Here is a 24,802-nt window from a genome sequence, read left to right on the forward strand (position 1 = left end):
ATGGGACCTAAGCAACCTAGGACTTTGTGTGATACGTGAACTTAATCTCTGTACAAAGTATTATAGAAATTGTACATTACAACCATAACTTTCAAGTAACTTGAGACTACTTTTCCCCCCCAGAACAGTAATACCTCAAATGTGTGGTGGAACACAATACAGTGTCACGAAAGAGAACTATTTAATTTTTTCTAAAGACAATTGAGCTGAGAGGAAGTTTCATGTTGCATCCCTGTCTGATCTTACCTTGCCTCCTTGGAGTTATCCTCATCTCCACAAGAGGGTGAGTAATTCATTTGAAGCTTATCAGTGAACGTAGCAGAGTATTTAATCATTTCTCATATTGGGACAGCAGAATCATTTGCCACCAGGGAAAGTGGCCTTGCCTTTTTCCAGGCTGGAGCTACACCCAGAGCAATGGATTATCCACAGTCAGCAAGAAACTGGCATCTCTGCTCTGAGTCTGTGTGAGTCTCAGCCTTGGTCGTTAAGAGCAAACCTCTTTTGATTTTCCCCAGGTAGGAAAAGAAAACCTGTTCTAGAATTTGAAAAACATGTTATGGCTTTAATAAGTAAAATGCTGTGAGACTCTACTTACTCTCAATTCTAAAAATGACATGCAGGAATAATTGGAAACGGGTTATCCTAGGAAACCTGGAGTACAGGTAGTCCCTGGGTTAAGAACGCCCGTTTTATGGACGACCCGTAGTTAAGAACAGGGTCTATTGTAGTAAAATTTGAGTTAAAAACACAGTGAATTGAGTTAAAAACACAATGATTTGAGTTAATTACACAATACTACTTATACAGTATTATACAATAATACTGTTCTGGCTTACATACAAATTCAACTTAAGGACAGAACTTGGAATGGAATTCATTCTAAAACTGGGGACTACCTGTACAGCATTTTGTCCTGCAGCAATCATAATGTGGTTTTAGTTTGGATCTTTGCAGGGTGCTCATTAATCATGACCATGGTTTGGGCAATTATTGGTATGTTGCATCCTGTGTGGTGAAAAGAGGGGGCACTGCCAGCGTTTGTTGGACACCTGATGAATAGCTTAGCATTATGACATTTCTATTTTTCAGTGCAGCCAGAGGCTGAAGTTAGTGACAGGAATGCTTCTTGGCACATAAGGTCACTTACAGTTTACCTTCTGCAATTAGTTCTCTAAATTTCCAGCTCTTTTTGAAGGAAGCTCTCTTGGTTCGTCTAGCATAGGCATTAGGACCTGGCGGAAAGCAGGCACCCTAGCCCTAGATTCCAAGCTGGCTTGCTTTGGTGACGTAAGCCAGAAGCCCTGTCTCTCTCTCTCTCTCTCTCTCTCTTTTTTCTCTCTCTCTGTGTGAGTGTGTGTGTGTCTCTCTCTCTTCCCCCCCTCCCCTCCCTTCCCAAGCTCTCTAACATTAAAGCGAAAATGCTTCTTTCGGTGCCTCCTCGTGCAGGAATTGCCACTTTTGGCTACAACAAGAGCAACAAGAAGGTAAGGAAGCCGTCCACCCCATACCCCCCCCCCGCTTCCTATTTCCCAAGATCTTGGAAACGTCCTTGGCTTAAAGAGGGAGGAGAGGTAAAAAATAAGGGGGGGTTGTGAAGGTTCCCCCCCACTCTTCTGAATATCCTAGTACTGCAGGGGAGGGGGTGGTGGCAGCGATGAAGGAAATAGGGTCTTTCAGTTTTGGGGGAGACTAGAAGGTTGCCTTCTCAACAGGGAAACAAATCTCCTGGGTTGGTTGATCTTAGCTTCCGTTCCCTTGGTGGAACCCCCCCCCGCCCCCGTCCCCATTCTGCTAGCCCCCTGGCTAAGGCCAGAGTGCTCCCAAGGGCGAGTTTGAGTCCGGAGCAAAAAAAAAAAAAAGGAGCAAAAGAGCTGGGGAGACCGAACAGAGACAGAGGCAGTGAAATCACAGCATTTGCTGGCTCTCCCCAGACACAGATATTCTCTACGTTCTTCCCGGCACTCCTGCTTCAGGGATTTTGCATGGGGAAGAGAAGGAGGCGATGGATCCCCAAGGGACTGGGGGTGGTCTTTCTGTTTCTGGAAAGAAGTCGCAGTAGAGGTTTTAGACGTGGGCTTCAAGTCAGAATCACACCAAGGCCTGGTTTTTAACCCTCTCCTGATGCTTTCTAGGGTGAGACAGACTTCTGAACCCACCCCTCACTGGGTGTTCTTGAGGGTGGGGTTCCAGGATGTGGTTTCTATGGCATCCATGTGTTCTCAGGCAGCCTTGTGCCATAAAGAAGGCTTCTCTTCTCCCCCCACCCCCTTTCTGTCCCCCACGTCTCAGGAATGGGAGACAGGAGTATGGGTGGCTAGGAAGATGGAACATCTAGCTTGTAGGAAGCTGCAAGGGAGTTGTAGCAAATGTGTTTGCCGGGGGTGGGAGTTGTCTGACCCCCCCCCACACACACACACACATCAGAGCTATCACTGGAAACCTGGAGGGCCTTGTCAGCTATGGAAAATGCAGGTTGGCTAGCCTGGTTGGTTGATTCACTAGAAGATTGGGGCGTGGCTTAGTTTTCCCTGTGGCAAGAAGTGTAGTTTAGTGTGGGTACAGGGCGTTGAGGCACCTAAGTTATCTCTCCATTGGGGTTGGGAAGGTGGAGTGCAAAGACAGGAACTGAGAATCAGGACTTCCAGCATTTTGAACAGCTTATCTCTATTGTTGATTCACTGAATGACCTTGTATGCCTATGTTGTGAATTTAAAAGAAACGGAGGGAGGGGGGACTCTTGCTGCTTTAAAAAAAATTCCTCTGTGTCCTCTCCATAGCCAGAAGCAGGAGCTGAAGGTTCAACAATCAATGAATGGGCACATTAAAGTCACTGTAATAAAGAGGTTGGGCAGAAACCTGACAAGGAGGAAGCAGGCCAAATTTGGATTATTAATTGTGTTTGTCCATATTTGGGATGGGTATGGGTAACCAGTTGAAGGATTTCTAGCTGTTTTACTCTTCTTGTGCTTCCCTGCCAGCCTGTGTTCAAACCTGGGTCACATTTTCTCATTCTGATTTATTGGACGATGGAAATATATACAAGCAGGGAGGCTGAACCTGTAGGATGGTAGAAGAGTGATATAGGCCAGGAAGGTTTTGTGTTATATGCTGTTTATGAACACACACATTGGCTTGTTCTAAAAGCCCACTTAAGGACAAATCACCAGGCACCATTTAGATTCAAAGTAAAGTTGCTATCACTTCTGTAGGGGTGTGTATACGTATGTACATTTCTCACTTTTGCTACCACATGCATCCAGATTACATGTGTGTGTTGCATTTGTAAGTTTAAAAATGCCTTTATTATATTGCTGTATTTCTAGAGTGTTCTTGAGTGAATTTACTTGGGGGCTAAAATTTGGTTTCATGGATTTGGTGCAGTGTGTAAGTGCCTGTTTCCTAGTAATTACATTGCCATCAGTAATGAGGAGGAAATTCACCTTTGTATGTACTGGTGAATAGGTGTAACTGTGGTAGTAGATGTGCAATCCCATTTAGACATTTCAATATTGAATTTGTATGACAGCAATCATACCGGTGTGCATACCCAGATATAAATAGTGAGTGTTTGATCAAGTGTCACAATGGTAGGTAGACTGATGCACGTCTGGAAGTTAGTCTGATGGTATCCGTGCATAGTGGTGACTTGGATTTACAACAGGAGGGCACAGTCTGTGGGATGGAGGGTTGCAAGCGCTGCCCAGCATGTCAAGTGCAGCACTCCAAATGGGCAGGGCCAGGATCCACTGGGAGAGTGTCTCTGAAGGAGTCTCTGCAAAACTTGAAGGACCAATTTTGCCCCTTCACTCTTCCTCCCCAAATTACCCCCCTCCAAAAAAAAAAAAAACCCACCAAAAAAGGGCCACATGTGGCAGCTTCAATATGGAAAGCTGGTGGGTTGCAGGCAGACAGCTCCTTGGCTGCACCGTTTGCACCACTGAGGTACAGTATACAGATTTTACTTCAGCTGAAAAACTTCAACTTCTCCATCGCAAAGGTGCTATGTAGAAATAAATTTCATTAAAATCAATGGATTCTGGGCACAGTCTGACTTCAGAGCCAGATGTAGTCCGCAGAAGCTTCTAGCTGCAATCCCCAGAGCCCTTACAAAATTTGTGACCAAATTGCAGTTGTAATTTGTTACAGAAGTGGAAATTATCAAGTACCTGGGGAGTAATCCCATTAACTGTTTTGAATTTACATTGAGTTAAATTGGAATTAAATCCATTCTTGTTTTTGTCCTAATTCCAATCCTTTTTTTCATGTTGGCTCCATTTACTTTTTTGGAGTAAAGCGCCTGGCATGCCATTTCAAATGCCAGCTGTGGCCCTGGGTTCAAAAAGAGAGAAAAGCGTGTTCAGGATTGTAATGTTAGCCAATGGGTGTGTGCTGGCTTAGGCACAAGAACTGTTTAAGAAAGCTCTGGGTTTCATCCAGTGTTTCTCTGAATCAGCCCTCATTTTGGGGTTCTTTCTGTTCTGAATCAATGGCCACATTTGTGTGAACAATATTGCTCTTAAGATGTACATGTTGATTGTAGAATCTCCCTTGATTTGGAATAAGATGAAAACATGGCTCTTGGATTATGATAAGTCATTTTAACTACAGGTTAAAAGGTTCACACATTGCCTTGTTTACTACCTGAATGCAAGTGACAGAAATAATGCCATTGTATGCATAGGAGGAGAACTCAGTGTACATACGAACGGCAATGATCATTTGTGGAATGGGGTTAATACGAACTTGGTGGATATGTTTCTCTCATTACTCTGTTGTGGAAATTATACATTCAGCTTGCTTTGCAGTGGATCTGCTGTGTCTGGCATCAGCATCAACTTGAGTCTCTTAAGACCATGCTGAGTTCACTCATTGTTCTTAACCATGGCTTGCTTTAACCATGAGTTGTTGAACAATCCATTCACTCACAACTTTAAAACTAAACAAACTACACAATGCCTTAGTGCTAGGTACAGATTCAGCCTCCTGTATATAAAACTATCTTCTCAGTAAAGCAGATGGTACAGCTTGGGGAAAACTGTATCCATCTGTAGTTAAGAGGAAACTTGGTTATTCCTTTGTCCAAGTTTACCTCTGTAGGCAAACAATGGATTGGTATATAGATCTCTGGGTGGTCTGGAATAAAAGCACAAGGTTTATCTAATGGCAGTAGCAAAATTACCTACTCTGGCTGTATGAATAGGCTCTGAGATCAAATTTGTACTAAAAATTCTTGGTTCATAGTTTAATTATTGAGGTATGTCTTTTTATACCATCTGCTTATGAGAGGACCTCAGGGCTTTATTAAAGTTAAATAAATAAAGTGTAACTTCTTCAGATCTGAAGACCTGAAACAAGTGGTTCTTCCCTGCCCCATTATATCCTTATTAAGCTGATAGCCCCTCAATTCTGTTCTCAACTTTCCCATTTTCTTACAATGGTCCTTTTTCCCCACTTGTTGGAACAGCCATGTGATATTTTTGAGACTTTTCCCTCTTGACTCCTACTTTTTGGAATTCTCCCCTCAAATGACATACTGTATAGAGTCCAATCGAATCAATTTTTAAAAGGCCCTTAACTGCATCTTTTTTCAGATCATTTATGAAACTTGGAGAATGATTCTTTTTGGCTGCAGCATCCATTACCTGTAAATATTACGGCAGTGCTGGGGTTAGATAATTATTGTTAAATTCATGCATTTATTTTTGTGTGCTCATTTTATTGTTGTATGCTTGTACTATGCTTAGATATAGATATTTGTTTGCTATCAAACAAAGTACTACTACTGGGCAAGCTAGATTGAAAGATAGTGACTTTCATGAGCATCATGGCTGAGTAAGGATGTACATATATTTTGCATGTTGAATATTAATCAGTTTTCAAGCCTTGCCTTCCATTTATTTGTGAACTGGTCTGGTCACTTTCTGTTGTTCCCCAAGCACTGCATTTATTTCTTCATCTTATATATGTATTCTTCACCTTATTGCTAAGATTTTTTTTTTAATTTAATGTTATAAATGGCCATGCAAAAAATCTATACCAAAGGTAGAATTTTTGGAGGGGGCACATGGTGAGTGCCATTAAGTAAGTAAAGCATTGAGCTTAGAATCCTTGGTTAAAATCTCACCTCTGTCTGACCCTTATTAGGTGTCACTTCCTTAGCCTATCATTTTCTAGATGTATTGATTAAAACTACTATCATTCCCAGACAGGTTGGCAACAGATTTGGAAATACTGTATTAGGCACTTTCCTCAATGTTCTCTTCTCTGAAATTGTCGTGTTTTTGTTCATTTACTTTATGGTACATCCTAACAACTTTGTGAGCCCATTTCATTTTAAGATTTTCTGTGTTATCCTATTTCTTTCACTTTGTTATATTTGCGGCATTTAAAAAAAATGAAAATACAATGGTAGCACCATCCTATCTAGTTTGGACAAAAGGGTATTGAATTTTCTATGCCTCTTGTACCTTTAATTAAAACACTCCCTATTTTCAGCCTATTTTATTGAATTTAGATGGATATGGTTGAAAGATTAATGATGAATCTACTACTGTAGTGCCCCTTGAACAGCCTCTGTTAAATTACTAAAATTCAATGGAGAAAGTTTTAATTACTGTTTAATTTAGTTTATTTTAGAGTACAGGAATCCTACTATTATTCGGAAAAGAAATGAAAAGAGTAATCTGAAGAAATGGACAATACAGTCTTTCATTTTCTTGCAGGTCAAAACTGACAGTAGAGCAATTAAAAGAAGCTAGCCTGTCACTAATTTCTTTCTTATATTCTTCTGGAAGTATGTAAGAAAACTAGTGTACATATAAGGAGGAAGCTATTAATTAAAGTTGCAGTGCTTTCCTTACAATAACTATAAGAAGGTCTTTATACAGGAGGTACCACTGCTGGATAGTACAGCATTTTAACAAATGATATGGAGTCTATGTTTTAATTCCACTTTCATATAGTTGCAGAAAAGTAAGGTCGCAGGAACAATTACTGTAGAATCCAGGGATGTTAGTATCTCCCAGGTTATTCTCTCTGTGAGGTTTTAAGCATAAGTAAAGAAGGAGGTAAAGTGCTTTGTATGCTCTAATGATTTATATAAACATGAAGTGGTGATGGAGTTGTCAACTTCATGAGTGTTAGCTCATAGGTACCTTCCATAGTCAATCTTTCTCCAGTTCAGGCTAGTGATGCTGAATGTTTGCAGTATCATTTCTCCCCTTCAGGTTTTGTTCCAAGACAGAAGAATACACAGTGAAGGTCTATTTGTCCACTTGTTCCACTGAATTCTGTTTTTACCCTCCTTGCTAGCAGGAAAGAAATTTAAGCACCCATTGGGGGTGTGTGTGTGTGTGTGTGCGTGTGTGCACGTGTGTTACACATCATTTTGAGCCATGGTTTGTTTAATATGGGTTGCTGAATATGTAGGATCACAGCCAGAGAAACCATGTTACACCTTAGCATGATGAGTGAACCAAAGCCCAGAAAACATTTAGAACTACAGAGTACTGCTCTTGTGGTTTTTCAGATGTATAAGCTGGCACAAGTCTGTTGTCCATTCTGTCACCCCTACAGTCCATCTTTTTATGCATATTACCTGCCTCTTTTTCTGCCATGACAAAGTTTGGTGTCAGACATTTTACGCATTCTGAGATTGTTCAAAATGTGTGTGTGTGGAACATCTATGAAACACAAACATACCTGCTTCGGTCATGATAATTTCCAAAGGTTAATTTCAGAACTGGACATTTCATTTTCCTTTAGGTTTTTGCATAAAATCAACACCGGTTTTTACTCTCTGAAGACTGTGGTAGGAAGGGGCTGTGGCCGTTGTTTCTGGAATTCGGGTAGTGTTGTGACTGGTCCCCATATTTCAGTGTTAATTCTAATAGTCTTTTCAGAAAGTTAAAGGCTGCCTGAAGGAAGGGTTATTGTTCAAGGAGTGTGCATTGGTAAATATGTTCTTCAGTTTTATTCATTGTTTGAAAAGATTGTTGGAGCATAGGCCCACAAAAGAAGTGTATGTGTACATCCTGGGAACTGATGTCTCTCTCAGGACACATTCATTCTTGGAAAGTATTGGTTGTCTTTGCCTTTTTTATTTACACCCACTGCCTTCCAAATGGTTATTTTCTCTGATGTCTCAGTTCAGAGATAATTAAGATGCAACAAATGGTTACTCTTATGGAGCTTTGAATGGGTTGCCTTTGGTATCCTGCTTTTCCTCTTAAAAGCTTAGAGATGGGGAAACCAAGCTTTGTCCGGACTCTTGACATAGCAGTCCATCCAGGTAAGTCAGATGGAAAGACTGGGCCCTGCCTGAGGCCACCAGGTAGTTTCCTTCTGAAAAATCAGCTTTCATTCTACCGAAAAAGTTTCCAGCCCACAAGGCTGTTAAGACAGGTTGGAAAATACATTCCCAATTTTTGCTGTGACAGCTCAATAATCTTTTTTTTTTTTTTTTAATGATAAGTTGAGTTGTCTGTGATTGTAAAACATGCTATTTAATTTATATATTCATTAATTTGGTAACCTGTGTTCTTTCGCAGTGAGTTCAGGAAGTTGTTGTAGTTATTATCTTATCCTGCCTTTATATTTGGCCAATGCAAGGCAGCAAACATACCTAATACTCCTGTTTTCCTCACAACAACAATCCTGTGAGATGGGTTGGGCTGAGAGAGGGCCAGCATTCATGCCTAAGGCAGGCCTAGAACTCAGTCTCCTGGTTTCTAGTCCAGCACCTTCACTACTACACCAAACTGGCTCCTTTACAAATTATTATACACATTATTATATTAGTATAATTAATATAATTATACAAATTATTATTATACAACTAAGTTGATGTGTCTGTTTGTTTACACTTAGCTGTCAGATTGATGTCCTAACTTTCCTTCAAGAAAACAAAGTTACTTGTCTTTCAAATAATCCCAGGAAGGTGGTCATCACTGCCAAAATAGTATCTGGTGGTACCATCCCAAAGCTTTTTGGTATTCAAGGAGGAAATCCCAGTGCTCCATTCCATTTTCATTAGGAAAATAATTTTTCCCTAACCCAGGAATTTTGGAAAGTTACTTCATGTTTTATCCCTTGCGCTGAGCACAGCTGCTAAAAACAGTGGATAGGTTTAAGGGCGTGAATTTTGAGTTGCTGGGGATTTTGTAGTTGAGGACCTGCTGGCTGAAAGAGTACTATGTTGTTCATCTATATGGTTCGGGAGTACTGTATGGCTCTTCCTATAATCCACCACTGCATGAGGCAGTATAAAAAAATGAAAACAAAAACAGATATTTATGTTTACCAACCTAGTTAAGTTCTTCATCCAGCTAAGATTTTACTATTGTGTTGCATACTGGTCCAAGCTACATGCCTACATGTTATCCATTATTTTGTATTAAGCTGAGATCTTTTTTTTAATCCTTCCAGAGTACGGTATTTAAATATGTATGATCAAATTCTAATTAGCACCTTAATCTGCAAAGTATGTAGTTCATTCTGAATATGAATGTGCAAAGATCAAATTTCTTAAGCATTCCTAGAAAGAAACTTGCACTATCTAACCTATAATTATGTGCAACGTTACTTTTGCATTAAGTGCAAACTATTGGGGAAATGGTATCCATTTCATTTCCATCCATATCCATCCAAATCTCAGGTAGGTGAACCTCGGGGTGCAGACTTAACTCTATGTGTTTGCTTAGCCTCTAGCATCTTCTTCATTTAATTACACTTTTGGCCCCCACATAGACTTCACAGACCTTCTTAGGAAAGACAATTGATGGGTGGCTGTTTAGAACTTTGCCCACTGGCCCCAAGGAAGAAACTCAAAGGTCGGCCACAGTGGAAAAGAACATTGGGAGCGGGGGAGGGAAGAGGAGTGCAGTGCCCCAACAATTACCAGCCTTCTGGTAATTCAGAGATGGGTTGACCAGATATGCCCACCATAGCCACCATTTTGTATCTAGGCAGCCTTCTCCCCAGTTGCCATGGTTTCATTTTCCAGATGTGCTCACTAACGTCTATCAGACCCTTTTCGCTTTTTTGCATATTACCCATCAATAGAGGAAAGAGCTCCCAGCAGCCTGCTGAAACCAAGCTTATAACAGTAGTCCGAGCCAGGGCTGGCTGATGTCGTAGAGCCAAATATTTGGTAGTGTATATCGTTTTGCATGATAATTACAAATATATTGTCCCTTCCTTCCTTCCTTCCTTCCTTCCTTCCTTCCTTCCTTCCTTCCTTCCTTCCTTCCTTCCTTCCTTCCTTCCTTCCCTGCCATGCTCCAAAATGACTTCCAGCAGTTTGAGGGCATTAAAACTTTCTCTAAAACTATCAGAAGTAAAATACAAATCAAAGATAAAAGATTCACCAATAAAATAGAAATCAACAATAACAGGCAGCCATCACCCATTAGCCATGGATGACAAATCAGTCACAGTTCAAAGGCCCTGCAGAACAAAACAGTTCTTAGAGATCTCTTTAGGGAGACTGTTTCAAAGGATGGGACTGCAATTGCTGGTTCGGCATCCCAACCCCTCATAGAGGGGGAATCTGAAGCATGCCCTGCCCATTGGATTTTGGTCTTCAGAGAAGCAAAGATTATAAATAAAACCCCTTGATACAGGTGTTGTATGTGGGTTATCACCATCTGGGCTATGATCAGTTTTCAGACATGTGAAAACAGAAGGGATAAGCCCAAAGGGAGAAAATGTTTTTTTAAGTGAATCCCATGTTGTAATGATATGTGGAAATGACCTTGGGAGGTGGGAAAGAGAGATGCAGATGGGACAACTGGCAAGTAGCATGTAAAAGATGTCTCAGCCCTCAGCATGGGAAACATTTTAGAAGGGACCCTTCCTAGTTTTCTGGAGAGTAAAAGGAGAGGAGAAATACTTTCAGTCTTGCAAGATTCTGTTAATGTAAACTTAGAGTGAAGATAGAGCTAGTACTTCTGGTCGTGCTTCTCATATGGACTGCCTTGCAAGGCTAATACATGGTTCAGGCAAGGATCAGTGGGAATATTAGGAATTTGAGTGTTTTACTTATTTATTTGTAGGGCTTACAGGTTGTTCCAGTCCTCCAACTCTGAGCAGTGTGCAACTCCCCAATACATAATTGGGATTAAAAATATATAACCTATCTAAAAACAACTACATAGTACTCCTATGAAGCTGGGAGTCATGAATAAAACATTGACAGTAGTAACAACCCCAATCCATTGACCTGAGCGGTAATCACAACAACCCAACCCCCGTAACTTGGTGGAACACCCAGGTTTTTACCCATTTTCTAAAAGCCACAGGGAAGGGCTGATGGTACATTGGGAGGAATGCTAGGCGGGGCAGGGCGGGGTGCTGTCACAAAATGCCTGCTGTTGGAAAGTGGGATGAGATGTTGACTCCTTTGTAGCACATCAGTTTCCTGGATTTAAATTATTTTTATCTGATCTAAATGAATCTGTATTATTAGAAGAGAACTTCCTCCAAACTTCAGTAGCAAGTTGTCTTGTACAACTCATTTTGAATCAAAATGGCGATGACCTTGTAACTAAAAGCTAGTGCCTTAATTTGCATTTTTGCCCTTTTTATTCTGGATCATATCTTTTAGGCTCTAAATCTGAAGTCCGGTACCATCTTATTGTAAATCAGTGTAGAAATGTTATTAAAATGCTTTAAATAAATATTTGTAGAACAAAGTTGTGAACCTGGGGAAGATTTTCCTACTAGATTATACCTCAAGGAAAGTGCTTAGAATTGCTAGTATGCATTTGCCCATAATACTGTACTGATGTGTCCAAACATGAAGTGTTACGAAACAAATTAAACAGAGGCAATGTGTGTCCAGAAAGAGTCATGTTGGAGAGCTCTTGATAAGAGAGTTTAATTTAAAAAATCATGACTTTTCTGTAGCCACTCTGGGGATCTTCTTAAAAAAAACCACATTATTTTAGCTACTTATAATAGGCAGCTTCTCATTAAATGTAATTTTAAAGTAGGGATGGCTGATTTCATTTTTGTCCTTTTTAAGAAAGCTATATAAAAGACTGCACAAGATACTTCATTGTGCAAAGAACTGCATGAAATTCTTTTTGCCCATACTTGAGAATTTATTATATATAGACCTGAGAAGAGTTCAGAAGAGTAATGTTGGGCAGTTGGATCTGTTATCTGTGGTGCTGAAAGATTCTGCAGCCAAGAAAAATGTTTGGCTTATAGGAGAACTGGAGGTGGCATGTATCCAGCCATCTCTTTAGTCTCCTCCCAATCTGGTGCCCTCCTGTTGGAATGAGAATGCAGCCGTGGTAGCTAGAAATTTCTTCCCAGTACCACCACCCTTAGACCCTTTTGGTTGGGAAAAACTGTTTTCTTTCCTTTGCAAAAGTCCAGGTAGGTGGAAAGACTCCCGAGAAAAAGCTGGTAAGATATGACAGGGAGGGTAACAGAATGCTGCTTCAGAAGAACCTTTAGGGCCACCTCTCCTCCAACTGGAGCCCACTCTGTGGGCTGAGAAAGAGGTACAAATTATTTCTCCCATCTCAGGAAAACCTCTATCAGATCTGTATTTTCCCTTAGCACCAAAATACCTTGCTGCTCCGGGGAACATCAGATCTTATAGGCTGCCTGATGTTAGTTCAGGTCATAGATCGAATGCCATAGTATCTTGACTGGCTGGTATTGGTCTCCAGGTGTTTTAAATAGGACCTTTCTCCAGAGTAGTTTGAAAATAATAAGATTCGAATCTGGGGTCTTTTGAATGCAAAGTAAGTCCTCAACTGTTGACCTATGGCCCATCCTTTCATTTGAACCTACCATTCACTACCACTCACCCACCAATGTGGTACATCTAAGACCCTAATTATTTCAGTATATTTCAAAGTGACAGGCAATAAGTATTTAGGGAAGACTGCAAGAGGACCTGAACTGTCTTCTCTCCTTCTGCATTGGGGGAATTAGCATTTCTTCAAGCTGTGACTTTTGTGGCTGTTTTAGTCTCAAAGAGCAAGAAGAAACCATGACAGAAGTTACAGATCCTCCTCACTTGCAAAATGACCTATCCATCTAGGCGTTGTGGAACCAGGGTATAAAAATCATTTCCATTTCTAAATATTTTGAGCTCCAGGCATTCACTTTTGAGTTCAAAACAGTTGTTTATTGACGCCATTCTAGTATTCTTACTATTCCAGAAGTATTCCAAGCTTGAAACAGCTCTGTATGTGTAAGAGCAGCTTGAAACAGACTATTTTGAGCCTGAAATGTTTGAATTTGAAACATTTTGTGTGACACAATGAGAAACCTTTCTTCCTGATTTCTCAACTCTTCCTTTGCCCTTAGGAGCAGATCTAGGGTACGCAGGGCCCTGGTGTGGGAGGGGAAATCCAATCTATTCCCCCAGTTATGGCATGTTCTACTAATGGATTATCAGGTTAGAATTTCTGAGGATCATTTACAACAGGTTGACAAACTTTTCAAGGGTTGAGTATTTTCAGGGGTTGAGCAGCAGATTATGAACAAAAATCAAAACCAGGCTATCCACAAACTCTTACATGTTCATCTAAAATCTAATTAGATGTTGGTGTTACTGCCTGGCATTTTGTGAGATCCTTATTTTGAACTCTGGCATTTTATTAGTTTTTTTGCCATTATAATTTTTTAAAATTTAATTCTGATAGTTGCTGTCTATTGGGAATATGTACAACTCATCAATTCAGCAACATAATGTTCCAGAGAAATCTGGAACATTCTATTCCCCCTCCAGACTGAGCTTCTTGAATGACATTGGGCCAGGGCCAGTCCAGGGGTTTCTAGAATTATTCCTGGGAACAGCCAGATCCCAGTTCTCTGGAGGGATCCATTTCCAAATAATTAGTTTTGCATATCCCAACTATCTGCAAATGTCTTAGGTACTTTGATATCAGCAGGTATGGTTTTTCCAACCTCAGAGAAGTCACTGCTATATTTGTATCCACATTTTTTTGTGTGTGAACGTAAAATATATTCATGGATTATAGATACTGTCATCCCAGCCTTACAATACACACACGTGCCTTTAATGGCTCAGGTCTTATTTTGCTGTAAGGGTTCTGTCACACTATTATGTTTCTTTGTCTTCCCTAAGAACAAAGAACTTTTGTGTGATGGGGCATGTGCCCTCAAGGATCTGAATGTCTGCGCTGTTGCACACTTCAAAGCACCTTCATGGTTATTTGCCCATTTAGGAAATAAATGGCTTGGTCTGCACAGAACTTGTTTTAGACGAAAGCAGCTCTCGCTAATCAAACCTGCATGGCGACTGAATTTGGTAGTCCTGTCCCAGTGCGTAAAGCATTCAGGGGGCATGGTGTTGGGCTTGGGTGATGATGTGCAGGAATGACAGGGATTTTCTAGGTGAGTACAAAAGGGAAATAAGAGGAAACAGATTCAATAGCTAGCTTTAATGGTGCAAGGAAGAAAATGGAAAAGGGAAAGTTGACAGAGGTTTATCAACTCAGGAATCACTCAGAGCAAAATTAATTTGGCAGGAAGTTTAGGATAGGGGAATTTAAAAAAAAATTTTTTTTTTGGAGATTAAGCTTTCCTGTAACACTGGCAAGATTAAAAATTAAATACAGTCTAACAACCTAAAAATTGAATGCATTGAAGGGAATCAAACTAAATCAAGCAGCATTAAATGTACAATTATATTTTTAAATGCTTAAGAATAATTTTCTTATTTTTAAAATGTCTGCAAATGCAGCCTTGACCACAGAAGGGCCAAGCAAAAAAATACTAAAAATTGGAACAAGGGAACAAAGGTAGGCAACAGAAAACGGGTTAAGGTTCCAAAATGCAGGACCAGGAGTATGGACTATAAGCTGTAGATCTATTAATTAGATATTCAGATATACAGTTGCTGAATAGGGACAGCAGCATTCATGAGATTCAGAAGAGGAGTGTCTTGTTCTACCTCATCCAAAGCTCCAGAAATGACATTACTTAATCCGGATCACTATGTACATAGCATAATCTGAATTGATACCTGAAATTTGGGTATTTTTCATGAATTCGTGATTTGGAACAATAGATCTCTTACAATTTGGCAGGGAAGGACTCTAATATTTGATTTATAAGCATGTAAAAGTTAGTAGAGAGCCAGTTTGGTGTAGTGATTAAGGCATCAGGCTAGAAACCAGGAGACCATGAGTTCTAGTCCTGCCTTAGGCACAAAGCCAGCTGGATGGCCTTGGGCCAGTCACTCTCTCTTAGCCCTAGGAAGCAGGCAGTGGCAAACCACTTCCAAAAAGACTTGCCAAGAAAATGCAGGGATGTGTCTAGGTAGTCGCCAGGAGCCAACACTGACTTGAAGTCACCAAAAAAAAAAAAAAAAGCTAATAGAAATCTCTGAACCTTTTTTTTTTTTAGTTTTGACTTTAAAAGTTTTTTTTTAATGTCCATAATTTTGTTTTAGAACAGAAAGTAATGAAATATTCCCAATTGTTGAAAGCACCCATGCCAGATTTCAAAGGGTTGATTTTTTTTTGTCAAAAAGGGATGGGTGTTTTCGAGTGAATTCCCTAGATGTGGTGGAGTTGATCTGTGGGATATGGTGCAAATATAAATAATTAACTCAGTGGCTTTTTTCATAAAATAAATCAATTGCTAGAACAATTAGTTTATATAACTTAGAAGAGACCATTGTATCATTCACTACTCAAGATGAGAGAGTGTCAGTGAGATTCCATGAAGCAAATGGTAAACTAAGGCTCGCTCTCAACATCCACAGATTCTCCAGCTCCAAGAGCGAATGAGGTGATCGGGGTAATCTGATAGGAAGGATCAATATGACAGGAAGGCAGACCTCTGAGTTGCTGAATCCAAGACTTATTCTTCCTCTCTTTTCCCTCATAGCAATTTATGTAGATGCCACAAAAGGCTTCGCAGCACCCCAGCAGTGGATCAAGGCTAGAATGTCTCAGAGGCCCAGAATTATAATGGATTCCCATTCTTGGAATCCAGACAAATCTGATCACATTTTATGCATGTAGTGGTGGGCAGACTTTAAGCATATTGTTCAAGGGCTTCTTTTCTAACCAGAAGAAAGGCAGGTCCAGATGCACATGATCTGATTTGCAATGAGCTGTTGAAAATGAAGGAGAAAAAGCAGAGTGCCTCAGATTGTTCCATTGTTTTAGGGATATTTGGTCCCAGCTTGGATCAGTGAATGAGCATTCTTGGTTGCTGTCTTACTCAGCCTGCAGCGATAGCTTTTAGGTTGGCTTTTGAATTAAAACGTTGCCTTCAGACAGACCTAGGAAGGAAAGAAGAAGCCAAAACCCAGGAATGTCATGGTATCGGCCATTGCACACCACACCCTGACAGCGTCACCACAGAGGCATCTTGTGAGAACCTGTGATGTCATTGGCCATTTCCTCTGCTGACCAGATTCTCTTCTCCTTCTCCAAAGCAGTTGGAGGCTGTTGTGTGAGATTGTAGGTCATTGTCCGTCTGGTGTATGAGTCATCACACAGTCATCTTGGGGAGTGATTTAGCAAAGCAACTTTCATCCTGGTGTGGGAGCTGTGATTCATGATGTTTTTTAAGTTGGCATAAATGTATGTAACAAAAAGTTTGACTGAAAGATTAAAGAGAGCCTGTGGGAATCACTGGCATGTGTGATTTAGAGAATACCTAGGATTGTTCAGCTGTTCAGACTGTTCAGTTCACTGGTGACCCTGGACTAGTCACACTTTCAGCCTGACCCATCTGAATTGCTATAAAGGTAGGAGGGCATTATCTATACAGCTTGCATTCCTTGGGGAAGAAATGTAATATTTCTTGTAAGCTATAATATAGTCTTTAAGCTGTAGTTATGGAGGCCAGAAATGTGCTTCCCTGCACCTAATAAAGTTACTGCCATCAGGCACATAGTGCTTTACAATTACACAGGAAGTGATTTTTTAGCTCATAATTATATGCAAATATGTATGTCTACATATTACTCACTTGTTAGAAAACCCAGAGAGAGATGCAGCTATGAACTTTCTGCATACGTGAACAGAGCTGAGAGCTTGATTAAAATATAACTTGTTCTGATGGATGCATGTCTACATTATAAAACAGATCCTGCTTGCAAATGGTTTAACATTCGTTGTTTAAAGATCATCTTCTCTCCACTGAAAAATCCTCAAAACATTGGTGTTTTTGAGGGTTTGTGGAGTTTATTGGCTTTTTATTCCATTCATAATACCAAAAATCTCCCCAAAATCAATACTTTCATTTCAGTTGGATTATATGCCTTCCCATCTGATCGTTGCACTTTCAGATTCACATTGCTTACATTTTCATACTGGTAAACCATCTTATAAAATCCAGATTAACAGTGGGTTTTCTAATATTAATTTGTCTGGAGGAGGCGACTAAGGGCCAAAACAGGTATCTTTCAAATTTGGGTCATATTTCATTGGGGCTGAAGAACAATTTAATTTGCAAAGTTATCTTTTTTTTTCTTCTTCTATTGAGGAGAATTTTAAGTGAATCATAGGAAATATGTAGACATTTACAGGTAATATTACTACAGCTTTCTTCATACTTGCCTTTGCAATAACTATCTGATGAGCGTTCATTTCAGTGAAAGCAAACTAAATACTTCCAGATCACTCCATTTCTACTCCCCGGCCCCTTGTTTAAAACGAACCAATAGTTGTCCTCACTTTTACCAACTTTAAAATGCAGAAAACGTGGAAAGATCACCATGAGCCAGTCAAGGTTCCTTCCAGCCAACCAACCGAAGAGTATAAAAGCATTCAATCAGTATCATGCATCATGTCCTGGATTTAAAAAGGAAATATTCAGGTTGCCTTGCCCCCACTTCTTAACTTGAAACCCTCTCTGTGAACCTGAATGGTAAAGTTAGGCAGTTTCCCAATAGAAGAAAGTAAATAGAAGTCTTGTGGCTGGAGAGGAGGACAGGCAAGACTTCTGGTGGGAAACTGGACCTCTCTAAGTTTTGTTTAGCCTCCCCACTGCAAAGAAAATGCTACCTCTTGAAATACAATTTTCAAACAAATCAGAGCAGAGCCATAAAAAATCCTAACCTGGCTGTCAGAAGCAGCTGACAATTGCCCAGATTTGGAGTTGGCTCCAAAATGGCATAATTTTCTTGGGTGAAGGCTCCTAAGACCCAGAGTTGTCTCACCAAAAGCTACATGATAAGTCTGTGGAGAAGTGGGGCTTGTCCACAGATCTCTTACATAGGACTTAATTCCTACATTCAGTGTTTAGAAACACAAAGCTTGCTCAGAAATGCTCTCCAAATTATGTATTTCCTGTTGCTTTTGGAGCTGGCCTTTAAGTTTTACAAATGTCTTTGTTCCAAAGGGCCTTTCACAAGAAAGGCACCCGATTCTCAACAATCTCAGCTTTAATTTCCTTTGTGGTCGTGCATTTTTATGTATGCATGTACCCCTCCATCGCTTTGGTGAAGCTATAGCTCTAGAAAGCATGTCATAAACGTCCTGGTGAAATGAATAATAAAGTCCCTGTGAATTTTGGCTTGTGGCTGCCACTCCCGTCATACACTTTCTCTGGCTTACGTATCACCCCTCCATGTTCTGTACCCTTCCTCAGCTGGAAGTGCCACTGGGCTCAATGTATCTTCTCCATCATATTACGGTAAAGTGGCACATTTCTTCATTACTTCTCCCTGGCAGCCCGGGAAAGTTCTTAAGGGATGGGGTTCTAGCTAAATTATCAACAGGCATGAAAGAAAACCAAACACCCTTCTGTCTTGTTATTTCATATTTATTTTGTTTAAGGACTGGGCGTGTATATCCTAAATTTAGGAAAAGACAAAAGATGATTGGTGCTGTTGTTGCTATAATTCCTCCCTTGTTTGTTTTGCTTTTCCTTCAAGTGCTTTGTAAATTAGGGCTATTGCAGTTGTAACCATTGCTAAGGGGATGAAAGTATGTAACTCTGTTAGGGTGTCTGTTAATAGGAGCCAGAAAGAGAGGGAAATTATTTTTTTTCTTAAAACTTTTCAAGAGTGTGTACAGTTCTGTAGAAAAACTTATTCCCATCCAGAAATACTGTTCATACCTACCTATTTGCATGCCTGCTTGTTAATTAAGGATTCTGGTGAAAGATCACTTAAGGCTGCATCACCTGGGAGTCAGTCCTGTGCAGCTAAGTGGGACTTCCTTCTGCAGAGAACACATGGGATTGCACAGTAAAATTATACTTCCGCTTCTTGTCGGTGCTTGAAGAATCACCTGCTACCTACCAAAAGGGCTGCTAAAAATGAAGGTGCTTGCAGGAATTAGGTCAGCCAGGTTTTTTTGAGGTGACTGGAATGTCATGCTCAGGTAGGCTGTCCCTAAACTGAGAGGTCAGCTGAGGCAGTGATTATTGCGGTTATTCCCAGAGGGCCCCGAGATTTCTTTGAAAGGGCTGTAACTGGGGGGAAACTCTACTGCACGTTTGGCTTTCTGTTCCTACCTGGAAGTCAACGTAACCTTAATAGGTCAGAAAGGAGCACCTGAAGTTATGGAGAGATGCTGCCCAGGTGGACAGCCAAAGGCAAAGCCAGGCTAGGAGAAATGATCCAAAGAAGCAGCAGCTTCTTTCCAGGTTCCTTTAGCTGATCCAGGATGACTGCTCCATAAGCTATTCTTGCATGGGTTATCTTTTGACTCAGCAGTGATTAAATCTCTGAAGAGCAAATCACCAGCTCAACCAACTCAGCCTTCTCACAGCCACAGGTTAGAGAGGAAGAGATCTAAGTGAAATTTCCAAGCGAACATATTAGAGGTGAGGGGCCTAATTACCATCTTGCTAATAGCCTACTTCCAATAGTAGTAGTATTCTTATGCTGTCCAGCTAAGGACAAGAATGGTCCATTACAGAACTATATGCATTAAGCTAGATAGTCTCAACTTGGTGCTATCTGGGAGAGTTGAATAGCAACCCCCAGAATAGCTTTCTAACACTTCTGCAGGCCATGACTGGTTGGAAAAAGTTGGCTCTGCTGTGCAACAGAGCTGTAAACTAAGCAGTTTTAAATCCTAGAGATGAGGTACAGTTTGGGAATTAATGAATGATGCTGGGCTGGAATTGAGTTAGCCATATTTTTCATTTTAGAGATCACATTTGATCGCTGTAGTGGAAACTAGTCGGCTGCTTACAAGATGTTCTTTTCCATTCATTTCAAACTGGGAAGATACTTTTGAAAGAGATTTCTTTTAGCTTTGCTGACAGCATGGGCTGAATGGAGCGTCGATCTGAGTCGTCAGCCTAAGGTAGCTCCTTGTATCTCTGCCCTCGATTCCACTAAACATTTTTCTGGGCTAAATCCATGCTTTCAAAGGTGCTTGCTCCAAGCAGTCCTTTCTCAGCATTTTGCAGATTTTTATAATCCCAGAAATTGTTATGGAATTTGGCAGCTTTGCATATTCTTGCCATGTTGGCAAAAAAAGCGCTGTGTGGCTTTGAGCATGAAGTCCATCAGAAGCCAACAGTTGCTCCCAGCTGCTGTAAGAAGAATGAAGTCAAACAAAACGGGCATTAGGACCCGAGGGCCGCCTTGCACTTGAGCCTCGGAGGTTCTGGCAGTCTTTGTGGCTAAGGCTGAACTGAAAGCCAGCAGCAGCAGGTTATGAATCACTTCCTCCTGTTGCCAACACCCCCTGCCGCAGGGGCTGCCCTCCTTTTACCTTCAGCCCCAGCATGTTTCCTGAAGGAGCACATCCTCTTTTCTTCCCCTCAGCCCTCTCAACAGCCCCCCCAAGTTACTCTCAATGAAGAGGTCTTTGCAAGCGGTAGTAGGTGAGTGGAACAAACGTCTATAGAGTTTTCAGGGCTTTTCCAGGATACTCCTACGTGAATGTCTGGTGTTTCAAATACCCTTTGCATCTTCTGTTGGTGAACTGCTTCCACTGAAAAAGGACTGCTATCATCATGCTGTAGGTCAGGGTTTGGTCGCTGGCACAATATCACAGTCCCCCTTCCCCTGCCATTTGCACTAGTTTAAGTATTTCATTGGTTCAGCTGTTCAGTATAATAACCGAAAACAAACTCTCACTGAAGCATTAACAACAGAAGACTAGGCTAACCAATTAAAGCATGTCGCTGACTCTGTGCATGGTGTTAACTTTCTGGAAAGAGCTTTATTATTCTTTGTGGCTGCTACAGCTGCAGAAATGACCCTCTTTCTTGCAACAGACTTGTCCTCAGGTGAAAAACAGATGCTCACTCTTGCCCAGAGCTGACTTCTAGGCCCTTCCCTTTCACTCCATGAGGACTGTGTGGACTGGATGACTTATTGTGGGCACCCTCTGTGATTGTTCCCGTGACTTCATCGGTGATGAAAAAAACTCCCTGCCATCCCTGTTTCCATTCACACACCTGTGATGTTTTGTAGATTTTTATAGTAACTCTAAAGCGCAGGAGAATTTATGCAGCCATTAGTAGAATTGAAAAGCTGGGTCTGGTCTACCATTTCCTCACTCTGCCCAGCAACACTGGGACTCCTTGTGTTTCTGTCTGTCTTGCTAACCGTTGCATTTTGTACGTCGGCTTTCTGCAACAAAATTTGCATTTTGCAGAATATTCGTTTTTGCACAATGTAACTTGTTGTTTTCCACATATGTCAAACCAAAATGCTTTCACAAATTATGGGGGGGATACATTCACGTACAAAGCACTAGTCACTAGCACTAGTGTATGAGATGAAACATCGTTGTTGAGAGCTCATGGCCTCCTGTGGTCAAGACAGCAGGGAGTCCTGAGGTCTGTGTAGAAGGACCACCCCTGCTTGAAGCTACCCAGCCGGCCTCTACTGCAACTGTTAGTCCATCTTCAAACCATGTTTTTAAAACCCAACCCACCATATGCCACATATGCATGACAGGTAGAGATCTAGATATGCTTTTACCATTCTGTATGGTAATGTAATTAATGATTCAGTTCAGCTGTAGGTGTATCTGAACATTCACATTCAGTCTACCATTTGTTGTGTTTTGATGTTATCTTTGTTGGTTTCTCACTGTAGCCTTACTCTGCCGGGAATGGCTCAATTTATTCCCTTAGTTTAGAATAATCACCTCACTGGAAAGCATATTGATTGCAATCTTGTAGATTTCTGTACAGGTGCATCAGGACTAGGATGAGTTAGGCAGTTAGATCGGGAAGAAGAAGTTCACCAAGAGAGAAAGGCCATCTTCTAAACTAGCCGTCAAAACAACGTTCATCCTCAGGCCTGTTGGCTGCCAGAAGCAGGATTTCTGCATGGCATACTAGGGCAGGTGATAAGATTAAGGAGGGGATAAGTGGGGGAACCTGGGGCTAGCTATCTTTTTGTATGTTGCATTGTGAGATTTCATTAGTGGCTGTGCTCATACAACATGCAACCCAGGAATAATTTGCCTGTGGTTAACTCAACTTGGCTTTCTAGATTTGACCGAGACATAGTACTTTATACTAATCACATGGACTGGGTTTGCCCATGCTAGGCTGAATTGTTGCTGGCTAGCTGTAGGTCAGTGTTTCTATAACACAGATCCTTTACCCAATTTCTAGGCTGGAGGATGGCAATCCCACAACCATTTAGGGTGCTTATTTGTAAGCTGTCAGGATGGTAATTTTTGACAGAAGAACCTTTGCCTCTTTTACAGCTGCCTACAATTGTTTTTAAAAGAAACCTATAACACTGGAACTGGGAAACTAGCTTAGTTTTTAAAGGTGTCTGCAGTGTATTGTACCAGATGACAAAGGAAAATATGTGACGAGCAGTCTTAAAGGATGAGAATTTGGAGCATTCTCATCCATTGTAAATAAGTATCAAAATTCCTATCTGTCTGGCTTTTTATTAAAAATACTAAGAGCCCTATAGCACCTTAAGAACTAATTTATTCATATTCTTATATATCACATCACTTCATCAAATGGACTGGCCCTTGAAAGTTTGTTCTGTAATAATTGTGTTACTCCTCATGTGCCTTGACTAACTCCTGTGGAACATTGTGGAGCTATGTCAGTAGCTGAATACATAGGTGTGAAATTGGGCCAGGCCTGTGACCATATAAGAAAATGACCAACAAGTTATGGGCACTTCCATATACAGCCCAGCTTGACCCTTTATTCCCTTTGCAGTAATTCTGCCACACCAGTGTTTTTGCTGTTTATTATGCTCTATCCTCTCATGGGGCTTCTCAGTGTTCCTTCCAGCAGGCCACTGCAAAATGTGAAAAACTCAGTTAAAAAAAACAAACAACCCAACTGGCCAGGATGTGGGGTGGTAGCAAAGTCACCCCACAGAAGAACTAGGAAGGACAGGGTGAGGATGCCAAGGCATCGCATTGCCTTGACTGGTGATTCGGGCACAAGGAAGGAACTCAGAGAGGCAGGACAAAGCAGGAGTTTCCACCAGTGGAGAAGCTACCTGCTCTGCAGCTCCAGAAGCAGCTCTGCAAAACTGCCTGTTTGCAGTGTTTCTTTCGGTACAGCAGCTGAGCTGAAAGTTAATCAGCTCGGCTTGCAATGACCTACACAAGCTCCACAGCATTGTGGAGACACAGAAGCATGGTGCTGATCTCAGATGGATGCAACTCTTGCACAGGGAAGGGACCTATCACAGTCTATCAGTGGATTGCAAAAATAGTGGATTAATCTAGTGCCTTTGGGGCTATAATTTCCTGGCAGCCGGGCTGCACCTGGGTTTAAAGAATCTCAATCTGGAACCCTCCTAGAGAAGGATTAAATGTGTGGAGGAGAGGAAAATCTGCCATAATAATGAAAAACTCCAGGTTGTTTGTGGAAAGCTTAGGAAGATAGTCTGTACCCATTGCTGAGTTAAATTACTATCCAACCATTCTTGAACTGGCCGAGGTCTATGCAAGCATAAGGTTTGCTGTCCCCATTCTCTGCCCTGCATCAATTGCCTCTTTTTTGATTTGTTGCTGAATGGTGCTGTCTTGATAATGAATGTGCATGGTATGTTAAGTGTTTGGTTAAACCTTCTGGATTAACTATCATTCCCTTTCCAAATGTCACCGATCAGTGGAAACATCTTCCAGTCATGACAGAGATGCAGAGGTGGGGCCTGGGGAAGGGGTGAATTTTAGCAGGTGGCTTGGCTTGACTTTCCTGCTTTCCTGTGCACAGCAAAAAAGGACAGAGCTTTTCTCACCCACTCTGCAAGCCCATTGGACAGGCATTTGGGTGACAAGCTTTGCAGGTGGCTCAACCTGTGTTCTCCTACTTTCTCTTGAGAGTGCAGGTTTAGTGCTCTTTCTGTGCTTCTGCAAGCCTTTTGAGTTTTGAAAGAAGACTAAACTCAAAAATCCAGGCAAGGGAAGCTCTTCCAAAACCTGGCATCTTTGCAAGTCCGCTGAATTTGAAAGAGCTGCAGTCTTCAACTTTACCATGTTCTCGGTAGAGTGACTCAAAAGCCTCTCCATCTGCAAACACACCAAACCAGCTGAAGTGGCCAACAGGCACTGGGTTGATCCCACACTTCACAGGACATCTGACTGCACTGCAAACCGCATGGATGGTGATGGAGGCACACTTGGCAGACTTTGAAAAAGCCACTGCTTGCTGTTGGTTGAAGGGGGAAAACCTATCTTTAACACTGGTACAGTTAGATAGCTTATGACTGTCTCACACTTGGACTGAGTACAAGATGAAGGTAACATCATGAGGATATAGCAGAGTAAAATGTTGCCAGAGGGTGTTCAGACCATGATAAAATGCAAGTGGGGAAAGGCTCTTTTTCTGATGCCTACTCTTTAGAAACCTGGACTTCCTGCTATATAGTAATACAAGCACC

The 24,802-nt window shown here is 41.2% G+C and overlaps 1 protein-coding gene across 7 annotated transcripts in view; it reads left to right on the top strand.

Moving 5' to 3' along the window:
- The first annotated feature begins 1,313 nt into the window (after window positions 1-1,313).
- Window positions 1,314-24,802, top strand: part of RBMS2 (RNA binding motif single stranded interacting protein 2) — a 65,700-nt gene continuing 42,211 nt past the window's right edge. For 2 of the 7 annotated variants that reach the window (XM_007428269.4, XM_007428270.4), the window contains exon 1: window positions 1,322-1,487. In XM_007428269.4, the coding sequence (XP_007428331.1) occupies window positions 1,422-1,487 (66 nt within the window). In that variant the 5' untranslated portion in view covers window positions 1,322-1,421. Of the gene's footprint in view, window positions 1,488-16,696; window positions 16,757-20,652; window positions 20,800-24,802 lie in introns of those variants that run through there. The other 5 variants (XM_007428271.4, XM_007428268.4, XM_007428272.4 and 2 more) reach the window with 5 other exon arrangements.

This window comes from Python bivittatus, unplaced genomic scaffold (genome assembly GCF_059951505.1).
Source record: "Python bivittatus isolate LINGU-HERP-01145 unplaced genomic scaffold, Pbiv_v1 ctg000220_np1212, whole genome shotgun sequence".
NCBI lineage: Eukaryota > Metazoa > Chordata > Lepidosauria > Squamata > Pythonidae > Python > Python bivittatus.